General features: G+C 55.6%; 1 protein-coding gene across 1 annotated transcript in view; it reads left to right on the forward strand.

Moving 5' to 3' along the window:
• CAMTA1 (calmodulin binding transcription activator 1) overlaps positions 1 to 16,401 on the forward strand; it is an 846,562-nt gene that overhangs the window by 743,107 nt on the left and 87,054 nt on the right. The window contains exon 8 of the mRNA XM_063103685.1: positions 16,036 to 16,176. Coding sequence (XP_062959755.1) covers positions 16,036 to 16,176 — 141 coding nt within the window. The remainder of the gene's footprint in view (positions 1 to 16,035; positions 16,177 to 16,401) is intronic.

Here is a 16,401-nt window from a genome sequence, read left to right on the forward strand (position 1 = left end):
TGGGGGGTGACAGTGAGGGTCCTGTCCCTGGGAGGGTCCAAGCTGAAGCCAGAGGTACCTGCAGTGAACAGCTAATGCTGAGAGTCCTCTAGGTGCTCAGATTCAGGGATCTACCCCCAGCCTCAGGTTGGGATGAGGGTCAGGAGGGACAAAGGGTTCTGGGTGGAAAGGGGGCCCCCAGGGACTGGACTCCAGGACTGCGCTTCCTCCTGAGTCATCCTCCTAAGCCAAGTGTCCCAGGGGAGGCTCAGGCCAGCCTGGGTCTAGGTTCCCACAGCACCACCTCCTCACCAGCAGCTCTAACTGTAACCCTCCTTGCCGAAAGCCACTTGATGCCCCTGCTCGGTGCACATGCTCCTGAGCATGGCAGGCACCTTGGGGCCCCACACCTGTGGGCTCTGCCCTACTGAGACTCTGTGCCATGTTCGCCCCATGGAGTTCCTCCACCAGAGCTGTCCCCATCAGAGCACACCCTGTCTCTGTCTGCCCCCTCGCCCCATCCTCAGCTCTCAGCCTAAACATCGCCTCTTCGCAGGCCCTCCCCAGCCACCCAGCTGCAGAGTCACACCCCCAGCACCACGGCCTCCTGGGGACCCCACGGGGAGAGATGTCAGACTGAAATCAGTCTCTCACGCTTCCCCAGAAGGGGCCACATGAGCCTCTTCAGAACTCAGCAGAGCATTTGCAAACCGTCGGGAATCCTTCTGGTCTCTGCACAGTGCCAGGCACACAGGCGGCGTCTGTCAGCATCTGTGCGATGGCTGAGTGGAAAGCGGCTGGACCCAGCTTTCACCGTCCCTCCGCAGGGGCCCAAGCAATAGACAAAGGTTTACAGTGTCCAGGCCCTGGGAGCTAAGGACAGACCCAAGGGCCAGGGACCTGGAGCAATGGTGCCAGGGGTCCTGCTGCCAGACCCGCCTGCTTGCCCCTTCCGATCCAGCACCAGGTGGTGGCATGTAAATGTGCAGCTTGCCCCAGACATAGGGCTCTGCCCCAGCCCCACCGCCAGGGCTGTTCACGTTTCCTCTTCGGCAGAGCCTTGGCTGGGCCCGGGCTGTGACTCAGCTCACAGCAGGTGCCGAAGCCACCTGGCCAGGGCAGCAGAAAGAGTCGGAGCCAGGGCCTCGGGAGGCAGGCACTTGTCCCGGCTCTGTGGCCGCCTCTCCGTGTGGCCCCCTCTCCATGTGACCCTGGGCTAGCCGCCCATGCTCTCTGCAACACAGTCCCCCTTCTGGAAAGGGAAAGAAAGAACCCAGCAGTCTCTGCTCCCAGAGCAACAGCTTCCGGCCAGCCCAGCAGGACGACTAGACTCCTCAGCCCCTCCAGACTGTGTCCAAGGGGCTGAGGCGGCACCTTCATCCCCCTTCCTGGGAGGCGGGGTCACTGCAGGAGTTCAGATTGATCCTGCAGAAGCTGCTCACGGGAGGGTACAATCCAGGAGGGCCCAGGGCCTTCCTCCTGGGGCTTGGTCAGTGCCTTTAAAATAAGGGTCCTGAGAAAGGGTGGCCAGAGTCCAGGTGCACATGCAACTCGTCTGGTTCCTCAGCTCCCCCATCAAGAAGGAAGCCCAGGCCCCAAAACTGCCTTCAGTCAGGAGGAAGAGTTTCTCTCTGGCCTGTCTGGACCTGTCATTTTTTCCTCTTAGGTAACTGGAAGGAGTTCCCCTTGCCACATTCCACTGACAATTTCTGGCCCCTTTGCTGGTAAAAGGCCCCACACACACAGCCAGGAAGCAGCCCAGCCCCAGCCAGGCCCAGCAAAAGATCCAGAGCTTGTGTGAGCCAGAGAGTAGCCAAAGAATGTTCCCAAAGAAAGAGATGCCTTTCAGTCACAGGCCTCTGGCCTGGGCCCTCCCAAACACCTCTAAACACACACGGAGAGCCCTTGCTCCTTAAGCCACCGCATCATCTCTCCCCTGTACTGTCCCCGTGCAGGAGCTGCCCGTCCATCACACAGCAGTGCCCCCCTCTGGGCTGGACGGGGGGGAATTAGGCTCTGAGAAGTCTAGCAGGTGGAAATCAGACCTGAGTCAGCCTCTGATGCGTAACTGAAAGGAACTGTGAATGCCTGTTCAAAAATCTGCAGTGCATCAAGAAAATTATGTAAAACTACACCAAGCTCCCCATAAATCTAATAACACTTGGCTCTCTGGTGTCTCGGGGGGCACGGGGAAGCAGAGCAGTCGGTAACTGAGAGCGTGCACACGTGTGCAGGGCTCTGGGTGCGGAGGCCCAGCCTGAGCAACACAGCCCTGGAAATGCAGCTCCATAAAAGCTTCAGACGCTGATCAGGCTTGGAACATGCTTAGGGCACCAGCTCACCGTGTTCGGGGAAAGTCGAGGTGTGCTGAGAGCCAAGAAGCCATCAGATCTGCTTCCAGAATCCGGCGTGCTACCCGGCACTGGAGCCAAGCACATTAGCTTCATCACATTTTCACATAAATCACATTCCTTCAAAGACTTCACAGTTTGATTTCCTGATGTTTCCAAATTTCTCTGCCCTACAGCAGAGTTGTCAGTGGCTTAATCAAAATGTTGTGCTTATCGGTGGTGAAGGGAAACTCTGATCCGCAGCCTTCGCCTCACCTGTTGTGAGATGGAGCTCACCACTGCCGTGCCCTGGGAATCTCACAAACGCCCACTTCTAAGCCAGACCGATTCCGAGATTCCCATCTGGATTCTTGCAACTGTGCCCTTTGGTCAGAAGGGGGCTTCCCTTCAACCTGCCATCTGAGGAATGCCTCCTCTAGATTAAAAAAAAAAAAAAAGGAAAAAATTAAGATGTCTAATAGGAATTCCCAGTATGTTTCCAAAGATCCTTCCTGTCTTTTGTAATCCCTTCTGCAGTAGTTAAAATATGGGTCTTGCTGGTATGACAAAGACCAAAATAACAGTAGCTTAAATGAAAACGAAGCTTATTTCTCTTTCATCAAACACCTCAGGATCTATGTTGCAGCCCCGCAGTGTCAGGGACCAGCCCCCCAGGCTCCTTCCAGCTGGCTGCACTGCCGTTCCGCGGATGTCACCCTCTTTTATGTCATCCAAGATGGCTGCCCCAGCTCCAGCCATCACAACTGCATTCCAACCAGTGGGAAGGGGAGAAAATTAAGAGGAGGACAAGCTTCTTCCCTTTAAGGACAGGGCCCAGAAGTTGCATATGTCATTTCCACTGATATATCACTGGCCAGAATTTTGTCATATAGTTGCCCCTAGTTTCAAGGGGATCTGGAGAGTGTATTTTTTGCTTAGCATTTCCATCCTAATATACTCTGGGAAAAAAAGGTTTGCATGTGAGTCGTTCAGGGCTGAGTAGAGCTGCCTGGCCCGGGTGCCCTGTGGGCTTCAGCTTTCTGGCTCATAGTGCACGGAATTGCTCATCTCAGTTCAAGCCCTGGGGATGATTGTCTGGGGTCCTGTCTGAGAGCTGGAGTTTATAGAATGCAAATGAACATGATTTAAAGCTTGGTGTGTCTCATCCTGGAAATTCCAGGGTCTGTTCCAATGCAGCTGGTCTGAGAGAGAACCAGCTTTGCACCGGCAAACTCCCATATTGTAGGCAAGGGGCTGTACAGGGGGGGTCCTGTCCTCCCAGATCGACCATTGAGAGATGACTTTGAGTGGGGTAGACTGATCTGCCAGGCAGAGTTCTGTGCCTCAGTCCTACCAGCCTGGCGGGAAACCTGCTCCAGGATCTTTGGCTGCCCAGAACCGCAGTGGCTCTGAACCTTCCATCAAGCTGGCAGGGAGCCAGAGGGAGACCGTTCTCTTGCAGCAGATCCTCTCCCATGGAGCACCCGTGGTGTTCTGCTCTGCCCCTTTTCTTGGCAGCTAGGGAGGGGACGGACATGCCAACCACTTCCCAGCTGGCAGTCAGAGGGGTTGCACATCCGGAGTGAGGGATGAGGGCACAACTTCTAAGCCCTTCCTGAGGGGTGATCTTGCCCCAGCTCTCCCCACCTGGGGATCCCTCTTAGAGTGAGTTCCCTGGCTAGCCAGATGGCCTGTATCACCTAGCAAGGCCTGGGCCTTTCTGCAGGCCTTCACGGCTCCAGAGACCAGCAGGTGTCCCCACCAGCTGCCTCTGGGCTTATCTGTACCCGACTGCCTTCCCAGACCCCACTGTCATGTTTCAGAGTCCTGCAGCCTCTGTGGCGGGTGTCCTCAGCAGCACTGGGTGGGCAAAGCCAGAGGGCTGGCTGTGGAGCCAGCAGAGCCCAGGGTCTGCACCCACACCACACATGAGCCTGCACACACCTGCACGTACACACCTGCATGCTTATACATGTGCACACTTGCACACATGGCTGCCCTCACCACCCCGACACACGTGTGAGCTCAGCAGGGCAATGCTTGGTTTTCTAGCATCTTCAGCCCAGAAACTCCCTCCAAAAGCAGCCTCACTTCTATGGCGGTGTTGACTTTGGGTGGCTGAAGCCATATTGAGCTCAAGGGGACAAAGGCCATGTTGATGGTGGGGTGAAGGCCATATTCAGCTTGGTGCTGGAAGCAGGGTGAGTGGGGGGGGTGGGGGCTGTGGTGAGTGGGGTCTGATTGTGCTGTTATGGCTCCTAGCAGTCCTCAGTTACCCCAAACAACTTTCATCCTTACCTACAGCCTGTTGGTGTTTTCGGGAGCCACAGTCTCAGCCCCCTCACCACGCACACTCAGAAGAGCACCCTCCCCGCCTCCGTGCAACTGTTAAGTCTGGTGCAGGAAGCCACAAGGTTGCCAGGGATTTGGCAAAGGCCAGGGTGCTTATACACAGGGAACCCCACGCTGCTGGGAAGTGGCTGCTACTGCATAGAGATCAACAGAAGCAGGCTGATTAGCAGGCTCTTGCCTCTCCTGGGAGCTCCTCACACCGTCGCGTGACACCGACAGAGCCCTCGCCCCTTCCTCCACCTGCCTGGGGGGCCCTTGCTGGGCTAATACACACCCAAGCCTCAGGTTGTATGTGCAATGCGTCTTTTGTTTTCTCATAGTTTTTCAGACAAAGACCAAAGATCCAGTAAGCGGGGGGAGGGCGCTGTGTTTATTTGTTTTGCTTTTTTGCTTAGATTGTAATCCTGGTGATTATAGAATATCAGGAAGTAAAATCAACAAAGGCTTTCTTTTCCCAAGCCTCACCCGGCTCGTTCCCGGTCGGTTAGCGCCACCTGGTGGCCGGTAGCAGCAGCGCGGCTCGGAGACGCGAGCCCGCAGCCCCCGCCCCGCCAGCCCCGGGAGCCTGCGGGCAGGGGGCGCCGCCCCACCCGGACCGCGGACCTCGTGTCTGGGGTGTGATGGGAGGCCGTCGGGGGCCTGCTTTGTGATTCTGGAGTGCTGGGGCTGGAACAAGCAGAGAGGGCCCTGGGAAAGGGTGCCCGGGCACCACCCTTGCTCTGCAACTCAGTCTACCTGATCGGCCACCACCTGGCTGGCCGCGAGACAAGGGCCCGGGAGCTTCGCCCCTGACTAGGAGGATGTGCTCCTGAGTCTCAGCCAGAGCCTGTGGGGAAAGGAGGGCAGCAGGCAGAGAGAGTCGCGAGGATCCCGCACCGTGGACCCTCAGGTGTGGGCACAGTGAGGAGAGTGGGGGTCAGCCCAGGGGAGGCTGTGTTAGAAAAGGGCTTCAGAAATGTTCTAGTGTCCCTACCTCTGAGGTGAGACTCGGGTTAGGAGAGAGGGACGCAAGGCAGGAGTGAACCTGGGCACCCCTCAGGCTGCCCTGTCCCTGGGGCTCAGAAGGAGCCAGTGGATTTACCCCGGATCTACCAAGGCCCTGCAAAGCCTGAGCAGAGACAGGCAGCTTCCCCTGGGAACCACCTGGACATGCTGTTAAAAGGCATGTTCCTGATTCCAGGGGTCTGGGGTGGGCCCTAGGAACCCGAATTTTTTAACCAGCAAGATCTTCATGCTGGGGGCCCCAGGGCCATACTTTCTGAGAAACCCCAGCCTAAAGCAAGCTCCAGGGAGAGGCCAGCCAAGGAGCCCTGTCCTGTAGAAAAGGGGCACCCCCTTTGCCAGGCCACCAGCCTCTGTGGGAGAGAGACAGGCATGAGAAGCAGCGCTGAGCTTAGTCTGGGCACTCTCCCAGAGGGAGGCTTTCAGAAACATGCACAAAGAATTGGGCATAAAATTCCTGGATGTTCCAGGACCCATGAGGTCTTGCTGTAGACTCTGGGTTAAGAAACAAGGATACCCTAGAAGTATCCTTGGGTTGCAGCAGGTGTTGGTGCTGGCACATAGTGAGGTCTTGCCAGATACTTGTTGACTTGAACACATGAGAAATCCTGGAGTCCCATAAAAGGAAGCACAACTATGTCCCCATGGCGGGTACAGAGCCAGGGACCACAATTCTGTCCCTAAGAACAGAAAGCCTGCTCCCTGCCTGTGTTTGCAGGACCTGGGATTCAAGGGGGAGGCTGGGACAGTACCAAAGGGCTTGGAGAGGATTTCCCTGCATGTTTTGCTTTTCCCTTTGGTTAGGAGCTGCTGGCGTGGGGAGCAGGCAGGGTAGGTCCCTTGAACCTCCAGGAGGGCCCCAGGCCCTCCTCTTGCTCCTGCGAGAACTTTTTCCAGCCGTCTCTCAGCCTGGCACAGAGGAGGGCAGAGAGAGGGCAGCGGATGGCAGGCTGGCTTCTGTTCGGGCTTGCTTCCTTTTTCTGCTCCAGGGATCCAGGTTTGTTTTGCAAATGTTCCTTACTCCCTTTGAATTGTATTGAGCTGATTTGATTATTAAGCTGATTTTTGAGCTAAAGGTTATTCTGCCAATGTAGGACTGAAAGAGAAATACTTCTTTTGATTTCCTGTCCCTCCTGGCTCCTTGCCCCTCAGGGCTGCCTTGAGGCTCTGCACCCCCCACCCCCTCACCCCCCGCTGCTGCAGAAGTTCCTGCTTCCATCCTCACCCTTCACCAGCTCACCAAGCTGCTGTGGAGGGCATCTCTGTGCTGGTGCTGGGGACATGGCCGGCCTTGCCCACATCCCTGGCCTGACTGCCACTCTGAACAGTCTTCCGAGAAGCAAGATGGAACCCGTCCAGAACCCCTGCCCCACTCCCAAGTGGCCTGGAGGCGCTGGACAGACAGCTGCCCACTCCCACATCCTGCTGTCTCTGCCCCAGAGCAAAGCCTGGGAAAATGGGAGGCAATTGTGCCCAAGTGGGGAGAAGAGGATGCCAGAGTCCACGTGGCTCCCGGAGGTGGAGATAACAGTTCAAGCTTCTTCTGTCTCTGCCAAATCACATTTCCGACATTATTAGACCATGAACTTCTAGCACATTCGTGCTCCTACTCCAGCATGAAGAATTCCCAGCCTCGGTGATAATGCCTCTTAGCAAATCAGGAGGAGATTCTGAGAGCCTCGGGGCCACTTTTCATGTCACATGGGCACTTTGGAGATAGCCTGCAAGGCCAAGTGCAGAGGCAAAAGGTGGTGTCATCCCATGTGGTCTGAATTTCCCGACCTGGCAGTCATTGGCCGGGCTGTAATCACCTCTCGGCCCAAATGTTCCTCTCCCTACCCCTCACCTCTGAAGTCCATCCCACCTAAAGAAGATAGCCAGGTTAAATCCCCAGCCCCTAGCTGTGCACCGGACCCTCTGCCCACCTGCCCCTCCCAGGGGATGTGTAACGACGGAACACAGCCTAGGGGTCCCGGTAGAAGGGGGATCATGATGCCCACATCCCAAAAGTGAGAGCCAGAAATTACACACCCGTTGGGACATGGCACACGCACCCCCACGCACGCACGCGGCACACACTCGCTGCCTCCGTCCCCCTCAGCCTCTACACGCCTCCAAATGAGATTTCTGAAAATTTTGTCCTGAGGACCAATAGGAGAGTGAGAGTTGAGTGGTGAGATCGAGAAATTGAATAGCATGTGGGTGTCTGGATATGAGAAGTTAAATCTAATGAAAATTTCATCCTCCAGTTGAACCAAGAAATAAGAAGCAGGGCCTTTATTCCTGTCAACAAGAATACAGCGAAAATTAAACCAAGGCTCCTGCCATTTCCCATTGACCTTGTTGCCATGGAGACAGCCTTCTAGTGTCAACAACAGGCAGGACTCCAAAGGGGCTCTCATCCACTCCTTGCTCTCAGGAGGCTCATGGTGGCCCCTCTGCCACCCGCTCCCTCACGTGGTTCGTGAGTTGGGTGACCATGCGTCTGGGGTTGCCTGGGAGTGTCCCAGTTTATACCATTGCCTGGACAAGCAGTCACAGCGCCCCCTTTCAGTTTCCAAGGTGACCTGGTTCGGACAAGTTAACCAGTCACCCTCCTTACGGTCAGTCTTGGGTGGGGGTATCTGGGTGGAGTACTGCATGAGCCCAGGCTGAAGAGGAGGAAGGGTCCCCAACAGCCCTCTAGACAAGGACACTGCCACTTGTCTCTGTCCCCTCTCACCACAGTGCCAATAAATCTCTTCCCGTGCAAAGAAAGGCCAAATGTCAATTCCAGCAGGTGCTGCCTGTGCTGTTACCGTGGTGACCAAAGCTCCAGCCAGACTTGCGCTGTCAGTCTTCCAGAAGTTACTGCCCCCAGAGCAAAGGGGGTAGGATGCTGGCTCTCACCAGTTCCTGGGACCGCCATAGGCCAAGGGGATCTTCCAACATTCTCCTTTCTGACTGGTTGTCCAGTTCCTCTCCAACGTCTTCTAGGCATGACTTTTCAGAGCAGAAAGCCTTGTCTCCCTTGGGGCTTCTGCCCCTGGCCTGCCTCAGATCTCCTGTGGGGGTCTCTAATCAGAATCCTGGTGTGGGCCACTTATTTGTATGTCTTTAAAGTCCCTTGGGGAACTGTGACAGGCGTCAGGTGGACTGGTGAGAGGCACCCATTTTACAGATGAGAAAACTGAGGTCCAGAGGAATCAAAGATCTTCCCAAGATCACACGGCAAATGAGGAAAAGAGCGGCAACCTCCCTGCGGCCCCCGACCCCAGGCCAGTGTGCTCCTGCTGCCACCACCACCCCCATCTCCCGCAGGCTCTTGATGTTTCTGAGCTCCAGCCCCTCTTGCCTTACAGCTAGTTCGGGGGCACTGAGCTCAGAGTCTGCCCTGCCCTTTAGTGAAGCACTACCATAGGACAGCCATGGCAGGAATGAACAACCAAGAGGCAGGTGACTGCCCCTCAGCCCCCCAGTCTCACCCAGTGGGTCCTCCCTCCACCCACACTTTACCCCCAATGATGGGAAATCCAAGCGAGTAGGCCCTGTCTCAGAGCCCAGCGCTGCCCCTACAAATCCCCTACTATCCACGATGACACCTTTCTTTGGGTTCTTTGCCTTTCACAGACATTTCTCCTAATTGCACCCCTAACGAGGCACCCCAGTTCACCACAGTGAGCGAGGCCAGGGCACACGTCCCAGTGCCCTAGTGCCCAGGCTCGGACGCCTTGCCAAGACGTTCTCCTGCAGCAGCCTCCCTGGGCTTCCTTCGTTCTGCCGCTCTTGCTTGCTCTGGGTTTTCCGAGAGCAGAGCCCTGCCTCCTGGTTCCTCCTCTACACCCTTGGAGGCTAAAGGGAGAGTTTCTTCTGCCCTGGTTTGGGTGGCTTGGCCAGCTGAGCGGCCTGTCGCTGAGGCCTGGCTACCCACCTGGCCTGGCCCTAAATGACAAGAATCACGACGGAGGGGAGCCAGTGACAGGAGCTTCTGCCCCCTACCACCCCCAGCCAGTAAGGTGGGACCTGGCCCTTCTGAGACAGGAGAGGGTGGCAGACAGAGGGCAGGCATCTGGCCCAGGCAGAGCAGCGCTGGGCCCGGCCCCAGGTTCCTGCGCCTCCTGCCCAGCCTCCAGCCCCCAGGGCTGCTGCAGCAATCAGACTCCTTCTCACCAGGAGGTGGTGTGAGTCTTGCTGCAGAGGGAGGGAGCCTGCACCCTCTGGTGGGGTAGCTTTTCTCCTCTGCCCACTGATGAGCCATCCATCCTTTCCTCACCACCTCCAAGAAGTCAGTCCTGGGAGGGACGCAGGCCAGGCAGGTGGCTCAGTGGAAAGAGCTGGAATCTGCAACCCCTCCCCACTCCCACTTATCTGCTGTGTGACCTTGGGCAAGTTACACAACGTTTCTGAGTCTTGGTTTTTGTATTAATTAAAGGGAATAATACAGATGCATTAGAAGAACTGTAAAAATCTGCCACAGAAGGAACGATGATCCATTGTCAGAAAAGTTACTGCAGCTTAAACAGGAAAATTTTCTTATTCAGGACTGTCACAGCTGCAGTTTGCAAAAAAGTGCAGCTACTGTTAATGCAATGTAGTGTCAATTAGATGCACATCTTGGGGTCTTTTATCTGTCGTAGCTCTGTCTTTTTCTTTGTATTACATCAGGTATATTGCCCTGTAAATTGTGGTAATGATACCAGGAATAAAAATTAAGGAATTTTAACTTTTCAAAAAAAAAGGGGGGGGATAATAATTCTGCCTCAAAGGATTATTGAGAGGTTAGAGAGGTCATCTCTATAAGTTTGAGTGGTTCTCAAACTTCCATGTGCATCCGAATTCCCTGCAGGCCCTGTTAGGACACGGACACCGGGTCCCATCCTCAGAGTTTCTGATTCAGTAGGTCTGGCGGGGCCTGAGAATGTGCATTCCTAACAGGTTCCCAGGTGACTTCTGCTGCAGGGAACACACAGCACCACTACTGTTCATAAGCGTGCTCTGCCCAGTGTCCCCCCACCGAAGCTGTTCACCCAGGGGTACATATTGTTATTTATTTCTTTTCGTAATGCCAACATATAAAGAAGTTCAAACAGTGCCCAGTATATAGTGTATGTTCAATAAATATTATTATTTTTGATGTTATTATTATTGAGACCTGAGCTCTGCTCACTGGAGGAAACAATGAACCGGTACAAAAAGGGAACCAAGCTAGACAGGGCATGACAGCTTGAGGAAGTGTCCACTCATTCACTCAACCAACCTTTCCTAAGCATCTACTCTGTGCCAGGCATTGTTCTAAGCATGGGGACAGAGCAGTGATCGACTCGATGGGTCCTACCCTCATGGCTCAGACGCTGTCCCTGGTGGGGACAGAGATAAGGGCTAGAGTATCCAGGAAGGCTTCCATGAGGAGGTGGGAGATTGAGCTGGGCTGTGCTGGAAGGAAGGGAAGGATTTAAAGTGATAGAGGAAGGAGGCCTTCTAGAAAGCCCCTGATGTCAGGGCCCCTTACACTGTACACACACACGTGTGCAGTGCACAGGGCAGGGTGGTCGCTTCCAGGGGCAGGTAGGGGTCCCGCCAGGGAGCCTGGGAATGGAGAAGGCTCCCAACGGGGTGTATTCGTTTACTTGGGCTGCCTGCTACGGTTTGAATGTTCGTCTCCTCTGAAACTCATGTTGAAATTTAATCGCCAGTCCAACTGTGTTGGGGGACAGCGCCTAACAGGAGGTGTTTAGGTCATGAGGGCTTTGCCTTCGTGGGTGGATTAATGCCATTATAAAAGGGCTCCTGGGCATGGATTCTTTTTCTTTGTCCTCCCACCATGTGATGACACAGCAAGAAGGCCCTCAACAGATGCCAGCCCCTTGACATTGGACTTCCTGGCCTCCAGGACCATGACCCAATGAATTTCTGTTCATTGTAAATTACCCAGTCAGTGGTATTCTGTTATAGCAGCACAAACAGACTAAGACATTTGTCATAACAGAATACCACAGACTGGGTGGCTTAACAACAGTGATTTATTTGCTCATGGTCCTGGAGACTGGAAGTCCAAGATCAAAGTGACGTCAGGGTTGGTTTCTGGGGAGGTCTCTCTTCCTGACTCACAGACAGACTCCTTCTTGCTGTGTCCTCACATGGCCTTTTCTCTGTGCACATGTACCCCTGGTGTCTCTTCCTCTTCTTGCAAGGACACCAGCCCTACTGGATTAGGACCCCACCCAAATGACCTCATTTCATTTTACCTTCTTAAAGGCCTATCTCCAAATACAGTCACATTGGGGAGTAAGGCTTCAACCTATGGATTTGAGGGGACACAATTCAGTTCATAAATGGGGAAGTTAGGGGAACTCTTAGCCTAAGCTCTTCACCTTTTCCCAAGGGCCTGGGATGGAACAGCCACCACTCGAGAGGCCCTCAGCTGGCGGCCTGCCCTGGGTGGGGGGTGGTCCTCTAGCCCTCTCTTCCAGGTCTCAATTACTCTCTTCCCGGTGGTCGGCCACCTCCTGGGTAAATTGTTCATCAGAAGATGCTCTCCAAAGCACGGGCCACATGCTGTTGTCATTAATTTCATTTTGATTATTCATATTAGTGGAAATGCTGCTGCTTGCTGTGGGTCGTAATTAGAGTAAACACCTTGTACGGGCCAGGTCAGCACCAGAGTGGGCCCATGGGCCCCTACGACAGCCACCCACAGCCTCGGCTCTGCAGACCAGTCCTCACGCAAGCCAGGCTGCAGGCAGCCTGGCCAAAGACAATGCAGTCCCCAGGCCCAGGTGGCACGGGGCAGCAGCAGCAGGGTCTCTGGGGGAGCCGCAGGAGGGTGCTCTTTAAGGTACCCAGCATCCTGCTTCCCCATGGCCACTCCTGTCCTGGGGAGGCCCATGCTGGGGACCAGTTTATCCCACCCCATGTCTGCTCTTCTCCCTCTGGTGTTTCCCCTGTCCCAGCTTTCCTGGGGACACAGGTCTCTCTTCATCTCCTGAGCATCCCAGGAACCACCACCCTGGCCCCATGTGTGGAGGTTACTGAAGAGAGAGCCCCTCTGTCTGGGATTCGGCTCAAACTGGGCTGGAATGCGCAGACCATGCCCCCGGGCAAGGAACAAGGAGTCAGTTCCACGGAGGTCCAGTGAGCAGGAGCATAGGGACGCGACCCAGAGCCACCAAGAGGTTATGTTTCTGGGAATTCCCCTTTCTCTTTCTGTGCCTCCCGCTTACATGGCATGTCACGACCTTACATTAGATCACGTGAACTTCTAATGCAGTCCCCCTCTGCTGCTCTCACAAAGGGGGATGGGCCGAGGAAGGGGAGGTGGTGCGTGTTTATTACCTGTCCTTTAGTAAAGCGCTTTATTCCCTATAGAAATCTCCTTTCCCGCTGATTCATTACGTGTCGGGAAGCCGAGCATGACATGTTAAAAGCCATCTTGATGGTATTTGATATTCAGTGCTAACAACTCACCACCTCAAGGAGAGGGCTTTTCTCCACCCCCACCAGAGGGGGAGGGAGGCGATCTGCATATCGGATGCGCCAAGACAGTAGGTAATTTGCATCAAGCATCCAGAAACTCTCTGCTTGCAATCTGTCACCCTTCACTGGGTTTTCATTTTATAACCTTCACAACATAAGGAGGAGAGCAGATAGAATGTGGTGGCCATACCTGTGTGTCAGGGCTGCAGGAGAAACCTGGAGTGAGCGGCTGTTGTCAGAGCATAGGGGCCCTGGTCAGAAATGCCAGAAGACTCTGCCAGGTGGGGGATTAGCAAGTCCACCCAACCCCGAGACCCAAGACTCGTGAGTGGGGTATAGTCAGGAGGCCAGAAGCCAGAGGTGGAGCTGCCCTGAGCTCATCTCTCCAGAGAGCCAAGTTCAAACTCAGTGGGGTTTTCCTGGAGAATGTCCAGCCTGGCTTTGCAATGGGTGTCTGTTCACAGTTCCCATAGGTAGGGGCTCTGATGAACTCTGCAGGTATTTCTGTTTCCGGGCTCAAAGACCCTGCTGAGTTTAGGCTTAGGACAGAGATGTGTGTTCCCCATCCTGATGGCATGTGAGGAGCCCCTGGGGAGCTTTAAAAAAATACCTGGCATCCCCCCAGGCCAATGACAACAGAATCTCCAGGATGGGGCCTGGGTACAGCCAGGGTAGGGGTGGATGGCTGGGACAGACGGTTGCACGTGCAGCAGCGCCGAGGCGAGTCCCAAGTGCTGCCCTCTGGCCCCTGGGTGTGACATGGACTTTCACCTCCCCTCCCCAAGCCTCTGTTTTCTCATCTGTAAAATGAGCCTGGAAAGGTCCTCAGCCAAGGAGGGCCCTGGGCATGGGGACAGGCTGGTGAGCCCCTGACCCTCATTCCTGCCTACAGCCAGTTACTGCTGCTGTTATGTCTTCTATATTGGATTTCTAGGTAGAGGTTTATTGGAGAAAAAGACTCCACTGCTATGATGAGATTTCAAAATGCCTGGGCTGGGGACAAGGGGCTCAGGGAGAAGAGTACACCCAAGTGGGCCTGAGTCAGCAGGAGCGAAGGCCTCCTGGGGCTGCCGGAGAACTTCAGGGAGCGCCAGGCAGAGGTGCCACCCACCTGCAGAAAGGTGGGCCACAAACGCCACAGCCCCCTGCTTGCACCCATCACTGAATGCTCTGAGCAGGCAAACTGGTCTTCGAGATGAAGCCCCTCAGCAACCAGGCAGCAAGGTGCCGAGCCCCACCACCCCCTCTCGATGATCCATCAGGATCCAGGACCCTCTGGGGACAGGTGAAGGTGGAGGAGGCAGGGCCCTGCAGAACTCCAGAAGAGCCTCGACAGAGTGGAGCAGAGGGCAAGGAAGCTAAGCAAACACCAGGGCCAGGTGCGCAGCACACGCAGAAAGGACAGCAGCCCCCAGGAGGGATTCCTGCCAGATCACAGCCTCCACCCGGGGGGTTTCTTTCCTTTGAAAAAACCACTGAAGTTCTAAATAAAAGTGCTGATGAGGAACAGAGGCGCCGCGGAGACCTGCCCCCTGCATTCCAAAGCTGAGCCATCTGTGGATTTCACAGCGAGAAGCTTCCTTCCCCAAGCCAGTCCCCATAGCATCGGCCAAGCCCCAGGGCAGGGCCAGCACTGCCTACTTTGTGTGGCAGTCATCACCGTCATGACTATTAATAGTCACGACAGCAGCGGCTCTTTGTTGGGCACATGAAGTTCCAGGCATGTAGGTTATGTTTCCTCCTGCCCACTGGTGAGGCAGGAGCTGCTGCAGTCCTATTTTACAGGTGAGGAGACTGAGGCTCAGAGAGGACAGATGACTTCTCCAGATATAGGCAGCAAGATCAGAACCTGGAATCAAATCCAGGTCCGAATCCTGCCTAGTTCCTACCCACCAGGTAGACTGTCTCCTTGTGGCTTTGCAATCTGGAGCCCGCACGGAGCTGGGGCCGGCACTGTGAGTTTTCACAGTTCTTCCCCTGGAGTCCATGTGAGAAAAGCTCTGGCCAAAGGAGAAAGGAAGTCGTTCTTGTACTGGCAAAGCTACTGGCCTCTCCATAACCATGACCCTGTGCCTAGCTCCTCCTGGAGCCCCGGGCACGAGATCCAGCCCCAGGGCTGCAGATTTACTGCCTGTGGAGCCTGGACCCCACCTCCACCCTGAGCCACCAGAGAGAGCGGGGCTGTGCTGTGTGCCAGGCTCAGGGCTCAGCCACCTCCTGGCCAGGTCTGCTCCATCTGAGAGCAAGACCTAGAAGGGTGGGCCTGAAACAGTCCACACATGCAGCTGGGCAAGTCAGTTTATTGCAGACTTCCAGCCTCCATCCTGCCAGGCAGATGGTGGTTATCAGTTGGCCCTGGGCACTGAGGCACCGGGCCATGCTGCCCAGCCTCTCCTGCAACCCCTTTAGGGTGGAGAAGTCTGGTGAGGGCAGGAAGCCAAAGCCTTCCCCTCCAGGGTTGCAGGGGGGCCTCATTGGCACACACTCCTGAGAGCAGGACCTGGTCCCTCCTTCTTTCTGAACCCACCAAGCTCCATCCTGTCTGAGTCTCCAGGAGACACTTGCAGTCTGGGGAGGTCCCTCAGTCTCCATCAAGTCTCCCACCCCTTCTCACTCCCTTTCTCCTCCACCCTGAGACCCCCACATTGTCACTTAGTGCACTTGGACTTCAGGAAAACAAAAGCCAAACTCTAGGCTGTGCACTCCCTGGGCTGCACCATAAGAAACAGGAGAGAGGAGGTAGGGACGAGCTCAGAACTCCCATGGGACAGCTGGCCTCCCTCCTCCCCTCCAAGTGCTCACCTCCCACCCAGCAGAGACAGGCCTGAGCTCTGAGAGGGCCTAGGTCCCCCCCTCAGCCCACCCCAGGGATCCCCTGCACCCGCGGCCTCTGACAGCCCCTCTGCCTCTCTCTCCACAGTCCACGGCATCAAGTGGACGTGCAGCAACGGGAACAGCAGCTCGGGCTTCTCGGTGGAGCAGCTGGTGCAGCAGATCCTCGACAGCCACCAGACCAAGCCCCAGCCGCGGACCCACAACTGCCTGTGCACCGGCGGCTTGGGTGAGCCGGGGCTCCCGGGACAGATGGGCAGCGCGGGGCCTGGAGGGGCTCTGCCAGGCAGCAGGTGTGCTCTCCCCTCGGAGGCAGCCCTGATGGCTAGTGAGGGAAGCAGGGATCAGCTGGGAACTGGGTGACACCACAGCACCCAGGACAGACACAAAGCAGGAGCTTTACCCTCATGCTGCCCCACGGAGCTGACTGGGCAGCCTGCTTTGGGTGAAAGGG

This window comes from Cynocephalus volans, chromosome 8 (assembly GCF_027409185.1).
Source record: "Cynocephalus volans isolate mCynVol1 chromosome 8, mCynVol1.pri, whole genome shotgun sequence".
Classification (NCBI taxonomy): Eukaryota; Metazoa; Chordata; class Mammalia; order Dermoptera; family Cynocephalidae; genus Cynocephalus; species Cynocephalus volans.